General features: G+C 44.3%; 1 protein-coding gene across 1 annotated transcript; it reads left to right on the top strand.

Annotated features, from left to right (window-relative positions):
* Nucleotides 1-1951: 1951 nt before the first annotated feature.
* LOC311001520 (sialoadhesin-like) lies at nucleotides 1952-7858 on the top strand (the record flags this gene model as incomplete). Its single annotated transcript, XM_083992606.1, has 5 exons — nucleotides 1952-1970; nucleotides 4020-4286; nucleotides 4366-4614; nucleotides 7089-7181; nucleotides 7791-7858. The coding sequence occupies 5 exons, from the start codon at nucleotides 1952-1954 to the stop codon at nucleotides 7856-7858; spliced, it is 696 nt and encodes a 231-aa protein (XP_083848732.1).
* Between the last annotated feature and the right edge of the window lie 11347 nt (nucleotides 7859-19205).

Genomic DNA, 19205 nt, shown 5'->3' with positions numbered 1-19205 from the left:
AACCAGGGGTGCCCGAGGATAGCCAAATGGGACATGGCGGGAAAAACGTGAAAACTAATACTCTCAGTATGACTATCAGGAAATGTGACTTTTACTGATTGAGTGCGGTGGGTAATTCGGCCCAGAGGATTGCCATCAACCGCTTTCACCTCGAGGGGACGTTGTAACCGGAGCTGGCTCAGACCCAGACTCCTGACGAGAGAGAGGTTCATGAGGTTAGCATCAGAGCCAGAGTCTATGAAAATTGGCACCACCATGGAAGCAGTGTTCGAGTGAAAACTAACTTTAACTTCATAGTGAGCAGGGTTATGAATAACAGTGTTCTGGCTCACCCTTACAGCAGTCTTGAGTCCATACTTGGAGGTCTTGATATGGCAGTCTGCGACCTGATGTCCCAGGAGACCACAGTAAAAGCAGCGCCCGTCCCTCTGCCGGCGAAGGCGCTCCTCATGGGGGAGACGGGTGTTACCCAGCTGCATGGGTTCCTCCATGGTGTCGGCTGGGGGAGCCCAGGATGTGGAAAGTGGGCGAAGTCGATTAGGCCGATCAGACGAAGCACCTCTCCCACTCTGGTGAGGCGGAGCGCGCACAGGAAGGCGACCCCGGTCCTGATCTCGTTCCGTGAGCCTCTTGTCGATCTTGATGGCGACGGCGATGAGCGAATCCAAATCCTCTGGTAAGTCCATGGAGACCAGATGATCCTTAATGTTTCCGGACAGCCCCTGAAAAAATGCATCGGCTAACGCAGCAGCATTCCATTCACTCTCAGCAGCAAGAGTACGGAAATCTATGGCATAATCTGTGACCTTACGTTTGCCTTGCCTCAGTTTGATGATTGCTCGGGCAGCCTCTCGACCCGGTGAAGTGTGTTGAAAGATCTGTGTCAGCGCCCTGGTGAAGTCCGCGAGTGAGGCACATGACATGGCACGGCGGCTCCATTCAGCAGTAGCCCAGGCTTCAGCGCGTCCAGACAGGTGGGAGATGATGAAAGCGATCTTGGAGCGCTCAGTAGGAAAGGCTGCAGCCTGCAGTTCAAAATGGAGTTCACACTGTGTGAGAAATGGCTTGACATCACCTGAGTCTCCTGAGAATCTCTGAGGCCGAGACAACTGGGAACATGGTGCTGCAGCTGCATCAGGTGGTGGAGCGGCAGCAGCCAGGATGGGCGGTGGTTCCGGCCCAACATTTGGCGCAGCTACAGGGAGGGCTGCGTTGTCCAATCTCTCCAGAAGCAAATTAACCTGCCCGCCCAGAGATTGCATCATTGAGTCCTGCCGTGTGGCCAGGTCTCTCAGACTCGAGCACAGGGTAGTAAGCAGTTGCTCCTGCTGAGCTAGCTTCTAGCCCTGAGCTCTAATGGCATTACGAACCAGATCTGTGTCGGCTGTGTCCGTCATGGCCAGTTCGTTCTGTCATGAACTAAGAGCGCAGAACTGGAGGACACAAATGCTCAACACAGCAGGTTCAGGCAAGAAAGGCAGGTTTATTACCAGGCAGGGTTCGGTACACGGGTAGGCAGTCAGGTAGGCAGAAGTTTCCAAATCGAGAGGCAAAAGGCAGGTCAAAGGGGCAAGCAGGGTCATACACGAAAACAGGCTATGGCTTGGTCTATGATAAGAGCTGGGACGAGGACTGTGAGGTACAACGAACTGCCCCCCACCTCTTTGCTCAGAAGACAAAAAAGTTGCACACTCAAATATCCCCGACTAGTTTACTTTTTGTTTCTCCCTAATGTGCGCTTCAAAATGTATGACCTCCGTGGGCGTCTATCACTGCAATGAGTGACAGATGACAGGGTGCTGTCAGCCAGTCATCATTAAAAAAACATGCCCACGAGGCGCTGCCCAGCCAATACGCAGCGGTTGTTTAGCTTGACAGCCAATCAATGTGTTATGACGAGTAGCCGCTGTTGTGGCGTTTTTGTTATTAGCAATAGCATAGCAATTCAGCCATGGCTAAGCAGGAGGATTGTGAGACTGCTGGAAAGGAAGAAGAAAGAAAAAACGCGCTTAGTTTAAAGTCCCCCTCCCGTGAACATTTTTGGTTATTTTAAAACATTCTCTGTGGTCTTTAAATTGTGTTATGAAGTTTTTAGCCAAAATCACAAAACCTGTGCCATTTCTCAGGGCTCTCATTCTGCACAGCACCAGCAGCTCATTAGCAATGCACCTCTGGGGGGTGGGCGGAGACTGCACTCCTCGCACCCCACCCCCCGCTTGCTGACAGCTGGACATTGTACAATTACAGATTCAGCGCGTTTAGCGTAAAACTGCACACTGGGATTCGATCCCAGACTGGAGCATAGTCCTTGCTCACGGTGCAAGCTGCTCTACCAGGTGAGCTACACCTGTTATACCTTGACAGCTACACCGAGCTGTCAAGCCTTTCACCTCTGAGCCAGATGCAGAGCGGGGCGGCAGCTTGTAGCACTAGTATAGTAGTAGTATAGTAGTAGTAGTAGTAGTAGTATAGTATAGTGCCCTCCCCTGGAGCTGTGACACGTCAGCTCCAGTCTCCCTGAAACTGCCAGTTTGTGTCTGTCATTGGTTCACAGCAATTTGAAGGCAGAAAAACTCAGAAATGCAATTTTGCACTTCCTTTTCTGCTGATATGTCCTCTAACACAAGAAAAATGCCACAGGAACATGTGAAAAGCACGAAAAACACGATTTTCAGGGGAGGGGGTCTTTAAAGTGGAGTGGCTGTCAAAGTCTGTGGTCACAGTACAAATACGGACAAGGGAACACCGGTGAAACTCAGCGACATTTTTTCTTTTTCAACCGAGACTGGAGTCGTTTGCAAGACGTGCAGTGACGCAAAAGTAATAGGTGAGTTTTCAGAGGGGAAAGTGTGGAGTGGTCTTTCATTGTTTGGAGCCCATAACAGTTACAATTTTGCAAGCTCTCTCTCACACTCACACTCACACAGACACGCACTGTCATGAACTAAGAGCGCAGAACTGGAGGACACAAATGCTCAACACAGCAGGTTCAGGCAAGAAAGGCAGGTTTATTACCAGGCAGGGTTCGGTACACGGGTAGGCAGTCAGGTAGGCAGAAGTTTCCAAATCGAGAGGCAAAAGGCAGGTCAAAGGGGCAAGCAGGGTCATACACGAAAACAGGCTATGGCTTGGTCTATGATAAGAGCTGGGACGAGGACTGTGAGGTACAACGAACTGGCAACTAGACTGTGAGACACACAAGGTAAAGTACAAGAGGTAATGAGGGAAGATGGGAAACAGGTGGGGAGAACAATCAGGGAGCAGGTGTGACAGGACGGGGGAAGGGCGTGCAGGAAGTAAATCTAGAACAGAGACAGAGGGTTAGTGATTTCAAAATAAAACAGGAAAGACAAGACATAAACATGAAATGTGCAATAGCAAACAGAAACTTGACAGACATGACACGCACACGCACTGTGGTCTGTAGTGCATCTACGATTTCAGTTTTTGCTTGAGAATTATTATTACTGTTCATAACAAGAATGCTTCAGTGCCAGAGTTGATGACACCAACTTGATGTTAGTTATTTTTTGACATAATTGTTCATATGGCAATAAATGCAAACTCTATTTTGCCGAAACAATATTGTTATCATTAACTGTAACTGACCTAGATATGGAGTAACCTAGGTAATGTTGTCAAAATAATCTGTTATTAATCATTATAGTAATAGCCAATTGTATTGATACTTGGAGTTGGAGAGGTGAGGCCAGAGCACCAGCATGTGGACGTACTGTGTACGCTTAAGCTGTCGCTCACAGTCGCTCAAGCAGCTCATCAGGGGAGTTGAATTTCTGCTCAGGAGTTTTGAAAATTAGAGGGAACATTGGTCTGGAGTCAGATCACCAGCTCCACTGAATGTCTGATCACACATGTTGGGACGACTGCAGGTTCTGATCTTGTTGGTCAAACAGCTGTGACGAGTAAACATCATAAACAGTTTTAACATCATTAATGTAAGTAGGAAGATGAGATTGAATGTGTAACTTTATGTTTGAATCCAAATAATCTGCTCTCAGCTCGTCTGACTGTGAGTCCCAGCAGCTCTCAGCTGTTTGAAGACGACTCAGTGTCTCTGAGCTGTGAGGAGGACGACAGCTCTGCTGGATGGAAGGTGATGAGGAACACAGCCAAAGGAGGACAGAGTCAGTGTGGAGCTGGATGGGGAAGATCAAATGGTTCCTCCTGTAACATCAGCTACATTGAACCATCAGACAGTGGAGTTTACTGGTGTGAGCTGAGAGAGGGAGCAACAAGCAGCAGCAGCATCAACATCACTGTGACTGGTAAGATCAGACTGTGGAGTCAGTGTTGATGAAGCTGTGTGGAAATGGATCAACTGCTGTACTTTGTCTCTGTGTTGAGGTGGACCAGTGATCCTGCAGAGTCCTGTCCTCCCTGTGATGGAGGGACACAATGTCACTCTGAGCTGTCAATCAAAGAATAAGACCAGTCCCTCCAACCCCCCAGCTGCTTTCTATAAAGATGGCTCCCTCATCAGGACTGAGCCTACACGTCACATGACCATCCACCATGTTACCAAGTCTGATGAAGGCCTCTACAGCTGTAACATCACAGGTCACAGGTCTCCACCCAGCTGGATCACTGTCACAGGTCAGGAGGTCACAGGTCAAATGTTTGATTCAGAGAGTTGAGGAAAACCAAGATCTGAAATCAGCTTCATGTTTTATCTTCATCATTTAACTGTCTTTTATTTCAGAGAACCCCCCCCCCAAAACACCTGGACCAACAACCTCCTCTCCTCCTGGTTCCTCCACCACCACCCCTCTTTCTCCTCTTCTCTCTGTGCTGTTGCCTGTTGCATCTGTCTGTGTTCTGCTTCTACTGGTTCTACTGGTTCTACTGGTGAGACGCTGTGTACAGAGGAAACCTACAGGTGAGATTGAACACATAATTTATATTAAATATTTCCATTTTTATATTTATTATTATTATTATTATTATTATTATTATTATTATTATTATTATTATTATTATTATTATTATTATTATTATTTTTGTCGTTGTTGTTGTTGTTGTTGGCCTGAGGCCTGTACCACGAAGCAGGATTACTGGCTTAGCGAGGTAACTTCAGGGTTAACCCTGGCTTTCCGGTACCACGAAGCTGGATTCATTCTTACCGAGGTGAGTTACCATGGTAACTTACTCTGAACAGGGTAGCTTTCAGGATTGATCTGAATCCAGTAAAAGGCTCCACCGACCGACCAATCAGCTGTACGGGAATAATGACACGTGTCCTCTCACTGGTAACACGGAGCCCAGATAGTAAGAAGAGCGTTATGGTTTAATGTTTTATGATGTTCAGTGTGCTCTTATTTTGAAATCCTCCTCGTACCGGGGGGTTACTGTTACCACGGAGCCGGAAATAAAAGTAGCGAAGCTCCGGACAGAGTTGCTGTGATTGTATCCACTTTATGATTTAAGATGATTTAACCCGTTATGAAAACACATGAGTCTATCACAACAACGGATTTTCCGGGACAGATCACATCGGTTGGATCATCCTGCTGATTATCCATACCAGAGGTAGGCTGCCGGTTCTCATTGCCCGGACTTCTGACAATAGTTTTTTTTTTTTTTTTTTTTTTGAGTGTGTGTGTGTGTGTGTGGGGGGGGTGCTGAGCGGACCCGTCTATAGAGACACGCGTCTATTATATATGGGACAGGCTTTTATTTAATTCAGAACAAACCTTATGCTCAGCAAAGATGGAAATATAGTCTAATATCATAAAATTGCTCTGTTGTTTGGCCACTGTTTAAAAGAGTCGGAATAGAAGGAAAGAATCGGATCCAGAGCAGCATTTCATTTTAAGTTTAATCAGCACAGATTAAACATTTAATAACTCGGGTCAGGCCGCGACTGCGGGCTTCTTTTTTTTTTTTTCTTTTTTTCTTCCTCACAGGAGTGTGCGCTCCGGTGCGCTCACCTCGCTTCTCTCTGACGCGTCGGTGCTCTGGTTGTGATTGGTCTGCTGCCTTGAATCCGCCCTTTGTACGTGCGCGTTCACAGATTCACAGCAAGACAAGCCGAGGTTGAGTTACCGAGTTGATAACCAGCGTCGTGGTACCGCTGATCCGGAGTGACAGTGTTGTGGATAGGTTCAGCTGGATAGGCTGAGAGTAACCCCGGGTAGGCTGAGCTCGCTTCGTGGTACAGGCCTCTGGTGTGTTGGTTGATTGATTGGCTGATTGACTGTTCAATCAATCAAACTAAATACATTTTCATATAAAATGAACTCATTTCCCAGAGTTCATCACTGTCTCAGCTCAGATATGGAGGACAGATTAGCCTGACTCTGTGGGGGTGGGGGTGTGATGTGCCTGGTGCTGTCTGTGGTTAACTGTCTGTTGGCAGGAGACAGAGCTGCTGCTGGTCTCTGATTGGTGCAACAGCTCTGTGGTCGTTTCACTTCCTATTTCTGATAAAGATAGTTCATCAAAGTGTGAATCTGCACTCACTCCACTCTGAGCCTGTTACTAGAGACAAAGACAATCTGGGTCATGATGTACAGTACACACACACACACACACACACACACACACACACACACACACACACACACACACACACACACACACACACATTATGCACAGTTCAAACATTAGGAGAAGGACCTATGCTGTTTTTTTTTTTTTTACCTTTATTAAACTTAAATGATCAATTTATTAATCAGCTGTGTAGTACAGTACTAGTTCTGGTTAAATCAATGACTTGTAACTTGTTACAGGGAGAATGGAGGCTCTTGTAAGATCCAAGTCTCCGACCCAGTGTCCCAGCTCTCGTCTCTGTTTATGACAGATCAGACTACACAAATATACACATCAGCAATACTCCTACCAGTCCTAAAGGTGGACAAGACCTGTTTCTGACATGACATACTGTACTTTTGTGTGGAGTTGGAAACTTTTCAAGGGTTAAACAAGAAAGTTCTGATCTAATTCCACATTAGAAGAACTATGACGTCCACCTGTATAGGAACGATACAGCTCAGAGATCTGTTCCTGTGATTGGACCAGAGACAAAGTTTCCTGCAGTTTCCTCATGTGATGTGTTGTGTCTCGTCCAGAGAGCGATCCAGCTGCCGTCTACTCTGCAGTGAGGACTCAGGACGTCACCTATGGACCAATAGTCATCAAAGACAAGAGATCAAAGACGAGAGGTACAGCTGCTCTTCTTCTCCTTCTTCACCATCATGGTCCAACACCAGAACCAGTTCAACTCCTCCCAGTTTGGTCTGACACCATTAAGTCCAGTTTATTCTGACAAACTGTCTGTTCAGTGATTCTACTTTGGTATCACCCACTGAAGGTGATGAGTGTTGCCTATTTTCTTGTCTAAGGACAGAGGATGTTGTTGTGATGCCATGTAAAGCCCTTTGAGACAAACTGTAAAAACGGGCTATACAAATAAAATTGCCTTGCCTTGCCTATTGATCTATCATGGATTGATTGATGGATATATAAAATGTATATCAGGATATAAAGAGTGGACAGAGCAGAGTTCAGCTGCTTCTCTAACAGCTTTTATCTTTTTTTAACTCTGCATGTAAAACCACAGCAGCAGCTTCCTCCTGTAGACAACTCTGAGCTGAGGTCTGAAGCTTCTTCTTTTTTCTGCTCTGTCCAATGATGCTCATGCACACGGCGTGACAGTGTGTTTGAGGTTGTTGTTCTCATCAAATGTGTCAAGACAAAGTTATTTATAGAGTCCTGACTTGACCTCAGTAGCATCACATGTCCCGTCCTCCTCTTGGTCCTAAGTCCGGCAGTAAATAAAGGACCAGTGTTGGTATCAGCTGTGGTTCCTGCTCTGACCCTGACCCTGACCCTGAGCTAGCCTTGGCTGAGTTTCTGAATATTTTTAATTCCATAACTGACAAACATGCTCCTTATAAGAGACTCAGAGTAAAGAATCGTTTTAATCCTTGGTTTTCAAATGAGCTCTCTGAAGCCATCCACACCAGAGATTTGGCCTGGGCCAAAGCAAGATTCACTGATTCTCCTTCCGATTGGCTGCTTTTCAGACAGCTCCGGAATAAATGTATTAGTATGATTAGGAAAGCCAAATCTGATTATTATTTGTCTGCTCTCGGGAGCAACTATGGAAACTCTGGCAACTTTTGGAAAGTCATGGGGTCTCTTGCAAACAAGTCTTCCTCCTCACTCCCATCACAGATCAATGGCGAAGATGGCTTAAAGGTACAGTATGTAAGAAATCTAAAGCAACTGGCTGTAAAATCGTCCTAATATGTAACGGAGACTCAGGAATAATGTTCATATAACATGATGAACTCACCAACAACAATCCTACAGCCAAGATATTCGCATTAAAAAAAATCTTTTGCGGACCGCAAATCATGTTTATGTTTTGAATTTCTATGGTTGGCTTGTGTCGCCACCCAGCGCTCTCTCCCTGTCACAGCGTCTGTGGCATTTCAGCCTCCGGGTTGCCAGTTAGCTTCCACTGAGCTGCAGCTACGGCTGGGAGATAAAACGAGATCATGAAAAAAAAGATTGTGTTCTATTATCGGTTATTGGTCATATTTGCTTGATATCACACGGTAGAAGCGGCTTGTCGCTCTGTCGTTTAATAGGCTACACAGCTGCTGTTGTGAGCATGTAGCCTAGTTAGTTTGAGCTGCTGCTAACGCTAAAGCTAAAGGGAAGAATTACAAAGTGAAAGTTAGAGCAGAGGGAGGAAATGTGGCGAAATGGAGCCGATGGTAAATGAAGTGATTGTGAACGTGTGGAGCGGTTCATGAGATGAGTCTGTCCCGGTCAGGTCGCCTGTCTCCGGTCCTCATGTTTTATGATCTGACGTCAGAAAGTGGAGGAGAACCGGAGCGGCTCGCGTCGTTTATTCTGCGGTAAGACGTCTCATATGTTGGCTCATCTACGGCGTGATTAACACGCACTACGGCTCCGGTAGATGCGGGGTTATGTGTGTGTCTGTGTGTGCGTGTCTGTGTGTGTGTGTGTGTGTGTGTGCGTGTCAGCGCTGCACACACACACAGCGTCGGAGCGGTGAACGTAACAATAACTTGCAGATCACCTGAGTGACGTGAACTCCGCTCGTAGTTACTGTGAGTCAGAGCAATAAAACAGTGAGGTTGTTGATGAATATTTAGCTGTTTACTCTGCTTTGAGACTGACTGAGTGAGCAGAGCGGAGGTTAGCGCGTCGCTGTCTGGCAACCTGGAGTCTGGTGGGTAGGGGAGGGGGGACAACGCGCTGCTGTGTTTTGAATTTGACTGCAGCAACAATTTTGGCCACATTCTTACATATCGTACCTTTAATTTTAAACAAAACAGAAATTTGTGATGCTTTTAATTGTCACTTCATAAACTCTGGCAACCTCTTTGATAAACTGTATGATGGTGTGTCTATGGAGAACCTTGCCCCAAAAACTCTCCCTGAGAGCTCCCTCGAACCTTGTCCTCCCAACATAACATTTTCAATTACACCAGTTAACTGCATGGATGTTTTTGATGCACTCACAAGTTTAGCTATTAAGTCTAAAGGAGAAGACAATCTGGACCCCTATCTTTTACGGCTTAGTGCTACCTTGATTGCCTCTCCCATTGCTCATCTTTTTAATTTAACATTTGCTTCTGGCATAATCCCTACTGTATGGAAGTCCGCACAAGTTTAACCCATTTTTTCAAAGGAGGTTAAATCGAAAGCAACTGGACTTAGTTATTTGTCTAGGAAGACGTTTCACCTCTCATCCAAGAGGCTTCATCAGTTCATGTAGCATCTGACCAGGCTGGGACTGGTCCAACTATCTGGTGTGGAGACTCACTATTTAACCTCTTGTGTGGGCGTTTCACAAGGGTGATGATGTCACTGGTTCCCTTTAGTGCTCCAAGTGCCAACGACAGTCGTTGGAGTGACAGTCGTTGGTGGGAAGTTGGTTTCGACTTCGTTAGTGCCCTATTGTGTTCTAACGACAGTCGTTGGAGTCACTTGCCACTTGTGAACAGTGGTTGTTCTTTGAGGCTAGATGGTTGAGTCTCCTGGGAAGGGATGAAAGGGCAGCATTGTAAATTGGAGATAGGTGGTGTCTCAGACCTCCTCCCCTGTTGAGGGATGTTTTTTCTATTTTTACATAGATGGCTTCTTTAACTCCTCTTTCAAACCATCTGTCCTCTCTGTCTAAGATTTGGACATTGCTGTCCTCAAAGGAGTGGGCTTTCTCCTTGAGATGTAAATGAACAGCAGAGTCCAGTCCTGAGGAGTTTGCTCTCCTGTGTTGGGCCATGCGTTTATGCAGTGGTTGTTTTGTTTCTCCAATGTAGAGGTCTTTGCATTCCTCGTTGCATTGGACTGCATACACCAGATTGCTTTTGTGGGTGTGTGGTGTTCTGTCCTTGGGATGTATCAGTCTCTGTCTGAGTGTGTTGCTGGGTTTGAAATACACAGGGATACGGTGTTTGTTAAAGATCCTCCTGAGTTTTTCTGATACTCCAGACACATATGGAATGACTATGTTCTTTCTCTTGTTTTGTCTTTCTTTCTCAACCACTTTGCTGGTTTTCTTTCTGGAAGCAGCTGCAGTTTTCACAAAGGTCCAGTTAGGGTAACCACAAGTTGTGAGGGCGCCTCTCAGGTGCTTGTGTTCTGACCCTTGGGCCTGTGAGTTGGCACTTGGAGCACAAAAGGGAACCAGTGACATCATCACCCTTGTGAAACGCCCACACAAGAGGTTAAATAGTGAGTCTCCACACCAGTTAGTTGGACCAGTCCCAGCCTGGTCAGATGCGTACATGAACTGATGAAGCCTCTTGGATGAGAGGTGAAACGTCTTCCTAGACAAATAACTAAGTCCAGTTGCTTTCGATTTAACCTCCTTTGAAATACTATGACCTGGGCAAATGAGAATATGCACCGGCAAGTTTTACCCCTGTTTAAAGGTGGTGAGCCAGGTGTTCTCAATAACTACCGTCCAATCTCAAAGCTCTGTCATTTGGCTAAGGTTCTTGAATCCCTTGTGAATTCACAGTTACGGCATTTCCTGGAGGTAAACAACATTCTTCAGCCTCAACAATCCGGATTTAGACCTGGACATAGAACCACAACAGCTGCAACACTGGTTGTCAATGACACACTCAATGCCCTTGATAATCGTTTGCACTGTGCGGCACTCTTTATTGATCTATCGAAAGCCTTTGACACTGTGGACCATAACATATTATTAAATAAACTGGTTTCACTGGGTTTTGATAACTCCTCCATAAACTGGTTCAGTAATTATTTGTCTGGGAGGACTCAAACTGTTGTAGCGGATGGGTCTAGATCAAGTTTACTTAATGTGTACAAAGGTGTACCTCAAGGGTCAATTCTAGGCCCTCTTTTATTCACACTCTATATAAATAATATTGTTCCCTCTTTCGTGTCCTGTAATTTCCATTATTATGCGGGTGACACGATTCTATATAGTATTGGCCCCACACCAGAAGCAACAGTCACAAAATTACAATCTGCTTTCAATTTGTTTCAACAGGCTCTTGTTGAGCATAAGCTTGTTTTAAACTCAGAAAAAACCAAATGCATGTTCTTTTCTAGGACTCAAGTAACTAATAATAACACTAGAATACACACCTTACAGAAAAACACACACATTGAGACTACTGATTCTTATAAATACTTAGGCATTTGGTTGGATAATAGGATGTCATTTCAAATTCATATAGAACAACTAATCAAAAAACTGAAAAAGAAACTTGGTTTCCTCTTCAGGAATAAATCATGTTTTTCTTTCACCAGTAGGAAAACAATAGTTCAATCTACAATTATGCCTGTCTTCGACTATGGGGACACTCTATATATGCATGCCTCCTCCTCCCTTCTGAGGCCTCTCGATGCAGTGTTTCATAGTGCCTTACGTTTTGTCACAGGGGATGGGTTCTCCACCCACCACTGTGTTTTATACAATAGAGTGGGTTGGTCCTCCCTCTCTTCTCGTAGAGAGCAACACTGCCTCTTGTTTATTTATAAAGCTTTGATTGGGAAGCTCCCAACCTACTTGATGTCCTTGTTGCACTTGAGTCAACCTAGACCCACCCGCTCAGCATCATACATTAGGTTAGATATTCCACGGGTAAATACAGGGAGGAAAGAAAGCATTCAGTTTCTTTGCCCCAGACAAGTGGAATAAACTGCAGGACTCGCTAAAACTTAAACAGTTTATTTCTGTGGAGTCCTTCAGGAGTCTTTTATACCTTGTCTTTCATATTGAATGTACTTGCTTTTCCTGAAGCTGAGACCCTCAACCATAAGTTGTAAGTTGTTTTTCCTTGTGTCTGCTTAAGGTATCTTTAAGGTATCTTTAAAATCTGACACCCGATGATTACACTGTGGACTGTTTATAATTGTGTTTTAGTTTTGCTCTTATGCTTGATGCTTCATTGGTGTCACTGTTGTGTGTGTGTTGATTGGTGTTGCTGTTGTGTGTGTTGTTCTATATTTGTGATCAGGGCGTCATTGTAAAAGAGAGCTCGCTCTCAATTGGCTTCCCTGAATAAATAAAGGTTTGAAATTAAATGAAATGAAAAATCTGAAGTCTGTTCTGTTTTCCAGAGACGGAACCAGCTTCACTTTACTCAACAGTGAGGACGGATAACGTCACTTATGGACAAGTAGTCACCAGAGCAAACAGGACCAGAGGTAAAGCTGCTCTTCATGTTGAAACTTAGTACAGAGTGATTCTGGGGCTAACAGTTCCCCCTGGTTCCAGTTTTTATGCTAAGCTAAGCTAAACTCTCTATAGCCGTTTTCCCACTAAAATTAGCGGGTCGACGCGGGTTTTTTAAACGCGGGTCGACCCGCTAACAATCGGCATTTGGCCCCTTTCCCATTGACCAAAATGAGCCGAGTCTGCCCCCCGCTGAGGGATCAGACAGAGCATAAACCAGTCGCCCCGATCTCATCCGCGGTGCAAGAGACACACACAGTCATGCCACAGCCGCCCGCCGCGGAGTGTCCGTCCGCCGAGGCAGACTCTCTGGCTGGCTGACCTGGAGCACCAGGACCGCGGAGGACAGAGAGTCTGCTGCGGCCGGATGACGGACGTCCGCGACACAACACGTCAGTTAAACAGACTGTCGCCATGACAACACAACACGTCAGTTAAACAGACTGTCGCTTCTTTTCTTTTCTTTTTTTCTATCGTTTTTGGTCAGTGTTCTCTGATGTTTTGATCCCAGTCTCGGATGAGAGCAGAGCGGAGCAGAGCTTTGTTTTGGTACGTGATATGAGACGCGACCGGCGCGATGACGTAGCGTCACGTAACGTTCAGTGTCATCACGTAAATTAGCGGGTCGACGCGGGTCTGGCGTTCCCACTGCAAGCCGAGCAGAGCCGAGCCGATTAAAGGCGATTTTAACCCGCGTCGCTTGCCGAGGCGTCGACGCGGCTCGGTGCGCCTTTCCCACTGCCACCAAAAGCCGATTGTTAGCGGGTTTAAACGGGTTTTTTGGCCAGTGGGAAAGGGGTATAAGAGTAGCTCTGACAGTAACAGGAATGTGTCCTCGATCAGGGAGCCACCGTCCGCAGTATCCACAGGAAAACACCTGTTAGGGAGTTAAGACAGGTCATTCTGCTGATTAGAATGCTTTCAGCATTCACACTAATAATCAATTCTCATATCAAAACATGCAGCTTTTTCGCGACATGGGGGCTATGACTTTTATCTTTTCAACTATTTACACTTTTTAAATTATTTAACTTTTTCTTATTTTTTTGTCCCATTGGAATGCATTGAAAACGTCTTGAAACTTTTAAAATCCTCTTACTTCTTTGAACCTCTATAACTTCAGCATACTTTCTCCCACAGACTTCATTTGACTTTTAAACTGTAGGCACACTTTTTAACTGTTCCTCTATGACTCATCTTATTGATATCTTCAACAGTTTCTGATAAATGGCAGTTTTAAAATCATTCATATTTTTGACAAAATCCAACTTTATAATGGGTGTGTATTGTGTCTAACGAGCAGAGCTTAGAGTGTGTGACATCATCGTTAGAGTGGGAGAGAGCCAAAAAACATTCTGAAATTTTTCTGGCTAAAGGTGCGTTCATTTTATGTTTGTCGCTGGCAACAAGTTTACATATTAAGTCAATGCAAACAAGCGAAAAATCGCTGGGGCTCCGAGAGACAGCGACCGAGCGAGAAATCGCTCTGTCACTCGAGATGAGAAATCCCAAGTCTCTGGCCATCAGTCGCTTGTTGCCCAGCGCTGAATGGCCTCCGTAATCTATGTGTAACTATGACAACTACTGAAATCATGGAAACGTAATACAACTCCACCGCTCCGGCAGAGCAAAGCCAGCTTGACGTCGTACGGCGCTTGTAGGACTTCCACAACTGGTAAACAGCAGCAGCAGGAACAGTGTCAGCTGTGCTGGACCAATACAAACGGGATGAAAAGAGCGACTCGGAGCGAGGTGACGTCTTGAATGACGTCATCAGAGCAATCTGTTGAATTGTTTGAAACTGACGAGCGACTGCAGCTGAGTGACAGAGCGACAAAAATAAAAGGTCCGTTGTGAACGCAACTTAAACTGTCACCACAGCCACAAATTAAACTCTTGACACATGATTTTCTCCATGTTTGTAGCCACACTTGTCCTGTCTCATGTGATGTGCTCAAAACAGCAGACAGACTTGCAAAATTGTCTCAGTAAGCCTCTTTGTGCAGCTAGATCTGCTATAAATACCGCGATAAATTACCCCTTTTGCTAACGCGCTATTTTGAGAAAAGTATTTGCCCTACAAACATTTAATGCACATCACCATGTTCAGGAAGGTCTTGTGACCCATTTAGTCTTCACCACATTCTGAAGAGAGGTATGGTCTCTTTTTATTGGCTGTTGTTCGGGAGCTGCGCTGAGCTCAAATCTCTCTATCTATCTATCTATCTATCTATCTATCTATCTATCTATCTAATGTATTTATCATATCTACCCCCTTTCTCTGTCTTTTTACTTCTTTCTTTCTGTCTTTTTTCTACCCTCTCTATTTCTATCTATCTACCTCTTTCTAACTATCATACCCCTCCCTCTGTCTCTTTTCTTTCTTTCTTTCTTTCTTTCTTTCTTTCTTTCTTTCTTTCTTTCTTTCTTTCTTTCTTTCTTTCTTTCTTTCTTTCTTTCTTTCTACCCCTCTCTATCTCTTTCTTTCTTTCTTTCCTCTACCCCTTTCTGTCTTTTTCTTTCTTTCTTTTTCTTTCTTTCTTTCTTTCTTTCTTTCTACCCCCTTTCTCTGTCTTTTTACCTCTTTCTTTCTTCCCCCCTCTATCTCTATCTATCTGCATCTTTCTATATATCATCCCCCTTTCTTTCTTTCTTTCTTTCTTTCTTTCTTTCTTTCTTTCTTCTAACCCCTTTCTCTGTCTTTTTCTTTCTTTCTTTCTTTCATCCTGCGTGTATCGACCTCCGTCCGTCGTCACGCAGTCGCGGCTTTGTCAGTTCATTTGTGTTTAGACGAGACAATAACTAAAACGATAACTCAAACTTGCAGTGGACTGGATCCTTCGTCGACTTTCTTCACTTTTTCAAAACATGCACCAAGAAGTTTATTTACTTCAAGCAAGCCGACGTGTTTGTAAAACTAGATCTAATTCAAAGTCTCCCGGAGTCTCGCGCGAGACCCAGTTGCCGTGCGCGGTGTGTTCAGGTGCAGTGGGAAGCTCCCGTTTGTGTCATAAACACAGGAATATCAACTCTGGACTTGCTTCAAGTAAAAAAAACTTCTCGGCGCATGTTTGAGTCGCCACCTGACGCTGTCTGTGGAAAAAAATGTACACTTGAAGCAAGTCAAGAGTTGATATTCCTGTGTTTATGACACAAACGGTAGCTCCCACTGCATGTGAACACACCAGCACTGCAACTTCGGGCTCGCACGAGACTCCGGGAGACTTTGAATTAGATCTAGTTGTACAAACATGTCGGCTTGCTTGAAGTAAATAAACTTCTCGGTGCATGTTTGAGTCTCCATCTGACGCTGTCTGTGTAAAAAAATTGCGGCTTTGAGGGATGTAAACAGCCTAAGCAGCGGAACTTACATCCACACCCAGGAGCGATTAAACTGAAAATCTTCAGATTCCTTCTTTTAGACCTAAAATGATAGGAAAATACACCCCTGAGTTGAATTCGCCTGGAATTGTCCTTTAAGAGGCTGAACCAATAAATATTTGATAGTTTAAACTGTTGACAGATTTATTAGCTGATTGAAAACAATAGTATTTAGTTTGTATTATGGAAAACTTCTGGAAACGACGACCTACTCCGAGAGAATGAAGGTCCTCCAGTTGTCAGGTACTGGTGTCCTTACCAGGTCATCCAAAGAATGAGAGAGGTGAAGTCAGGTAGTGCACCGGTAGAAGACAGGTACAGGACAAGGACAGGACAGGTAAAGGACAGGGGCAGTTAGAGGACAAAAACGGGACAGTTATTCAATTCAATAAAAAAAAACTTTATTATGGCGCTTTTACACTGGAACGGCGTGGCACGGCCCGCTTTTTTTTGCTTTTCCACTAGCCCTTGTACCTGGTACCAGGTACTAATTTAGTTCCTCCTCGGCCCTGGTTCCAAGCAGCCAAAGCGATGCTATAACGTGACGTCAGCCGACTGCCTTCCACTGATTGGACCGAGCGTCGTCACTGGAGGAGTGTGAGCGTGACATCCGACATGAGAATCAAACCCGGAGATTTCAAAAACAGAGCAACAACAGCGACCACTGATCTGATCAAGACTGTTGTTGTTCCTTCACCTGAGTTAAATGTTGCTGTGTGTTAAACCACGCTGTGGTCTGTTAACGAGGTGCAGACTAGTGAGTTTGTAGCTGACGAGCGGATTGAAAAAAGAGAGACGGACAATGCGGCCCCGCATCGCCTCCACGATCACCCCCGTGCCGCCCCCGCCCCCGCTGAGGAGGAACTAGAAGAACTCAACTGTAGTGGAAAAGCACCTTTACCGAGCCGAACCGTGCCGTGCTGTTCCGTGCTGTGAAAGTGTAGTGGAAAGGCGCCATTAGAGGACAGGTAGATGACAGGGACAGAACAGGCAGAGGACATGGTATAGGACAGGGCAAGTAATTGACAGGTAGAGGACAGGTAGAACTCATATTGACTGAACTGTGTGTCTGTGTTCAGAGTGTCCACCGGAGCCGGAAGTCCTCTACTCTTCAGTGAGGAAGACCGTCACTCCTTCACACCTGTCCCACCACTGACGTCCTGCTGCTGCAGCCCATCCCCCGCCGTACATCCTGTTTTGGTTTTTGTTTTTTTATAACATCTTTTATTTAAAAGTATGTATATAGAAGACAAAACATAGAGGACAACAAAGGAATAATTTGCGTCTCAGCAAACATTCAAATTCAAAGGGACTTCCCATATAGCAAAGCTTTGGGGGTGTTTGTGGGGGGAAATTTTAGGGGTGCATACCGTAATTCAAATATTCTCAAATATTCACATTTCACATTGTTACTGATAAATACTTCAATGGTGACCTTCATGATCTTCTAAATCGGGGTTTTGCCTCTGGGAGTAGGGGTTTGAGCTCAAGATCATTTTCCTCACTTCCAGTAGGAGGATCTACGTATAATAGCTGAACTTTCCTCTTTCCAATATCTCTCTCTCTCTCTGGAGTAAGACCTATTACAGTAAATAATATTATTGGGTTCAGCAATATTTTAAATGTTATGAATTGCGCAAACCCCCCCCCCCCAAAAAAAATATTGACTGGTATTTCGCTAACTGGGTGAAGTATCCCTTTAAATTCACTGAATAAACTATTTGAGTTGAACTTTGTGGGTCAAGGAGAAATATTTGGTTTGATGAGAATCATTATATAATTTACAATGTGAAAAGAGTCTCGTGTATCATTATTCCTTTTTGTAATTAATTTATTTTTACACGGAAAAGTGCTGCATCCAGATTTGGGGCAATTTTGTTCGAATTAAAAAGCATATCTTTGTGTTTATTGCTCCAAACTAGTATTTCTTATTTAAATAAGATAGATTTTTTGAGCTAAATCATTTTCAGTTTTGTAAAGAACCTCCTTAGAGAGTTAATGCCAAGCCTGTTGTAGGTTTTCCATCAAACCAATCAGGTTCCACCGGAGTTTATGGCTGACTCGTGTTCTCCAAAACAAAAACCAAGAAAATGTGTAAGCTGGTTTTACAGGGTTATTCGCCAATACCACACACAATCCAAAACTTCAACACGGTGAGAAAAATCTTCCTCACCGAAATTAATAATAACATCAGTGTTTATGTGCAATTAATAATTATTACTTCAAATAACATTTTAGAATGCAATTAAATGATTACACTACAATGAAATCCAAAATATACTCCATAATAAACTGAAATTACTATAATCTATCTAATCAGTCATACAGCACCTACACCCATAAAAAGGTTACGCGTTACACACTTTTTGTTGGTTATTGTTTTAAAGTGTTTCAGTCATTGCGTGACATTATGTAATCCCTCAATTGTAAATATGAATAGGAGTCCTTAGAACACAATCCATATTTATCTAGTTGCTTGAATGACTTTAGACTTTCTCCATCAAACATCTGGTTTAAGGTTATTGATCATTTCACTGTCCAAATCTGAAACTCAGCATCCAACTTATTTGCCAAAAAAAATCAACATTCTCAGTCTTACTGCTCTGTGCACCTATTTTTTCCTCACCAGAGACCACGCTACGCCCACCACCCATAATCCATCATTTCCATACATCCTGTTGTTGTCATGGTTTATTCTTAATGAAACATATGAACATAACAATGTAGAAATAAATTGGTCAAAGTCCTTCAGGACAGAGTCCAACATGTTTCTTGTGTTGTTCGACCTTCATTTCTACATGTGATCATGTTCACCATTTGTTCAGTGGCTGATGAACTTATTGTCTTTCCTGTTTTCTGTATTTTATTATTAACTGTTTGTTCCTGCACCAGTGGTCTGGTTTCTCAGTGGCATCAATAAACTCTGGTGTCTTCACTTGTTTTCTCTCGTGTGGTTCTTTGGGTTTGACAGAATTCATCTGATGGAAAATGTGACTGGTTCCGTGTTGGTTGTGGTGAACCGCTCCACACCTCCTCAGAGCAGAAACTACAGAGCTACCAAAACCACCAGCACAGACTAGAAACAGCTTGAACACCACCAGTGGTGACA

Source organism: Trachurus trachurus (assembly GCF_905171665.1).
Source record: "Trachurus trachurus genome assembly, chromosome: 18".
Taxonomy (NCBI): domain Eukaryota; kingdom Metazoa; phylum Chordata; class Actinopteri; order Carangiformes; family Carangidae; genus Trachurus; species Trachurus trachurus.
The sequence above is the reverse complement of the archived record's forward strand: the minus strand, read 5'-3'. Positions and strand labels throughout refer to the sequence as shown.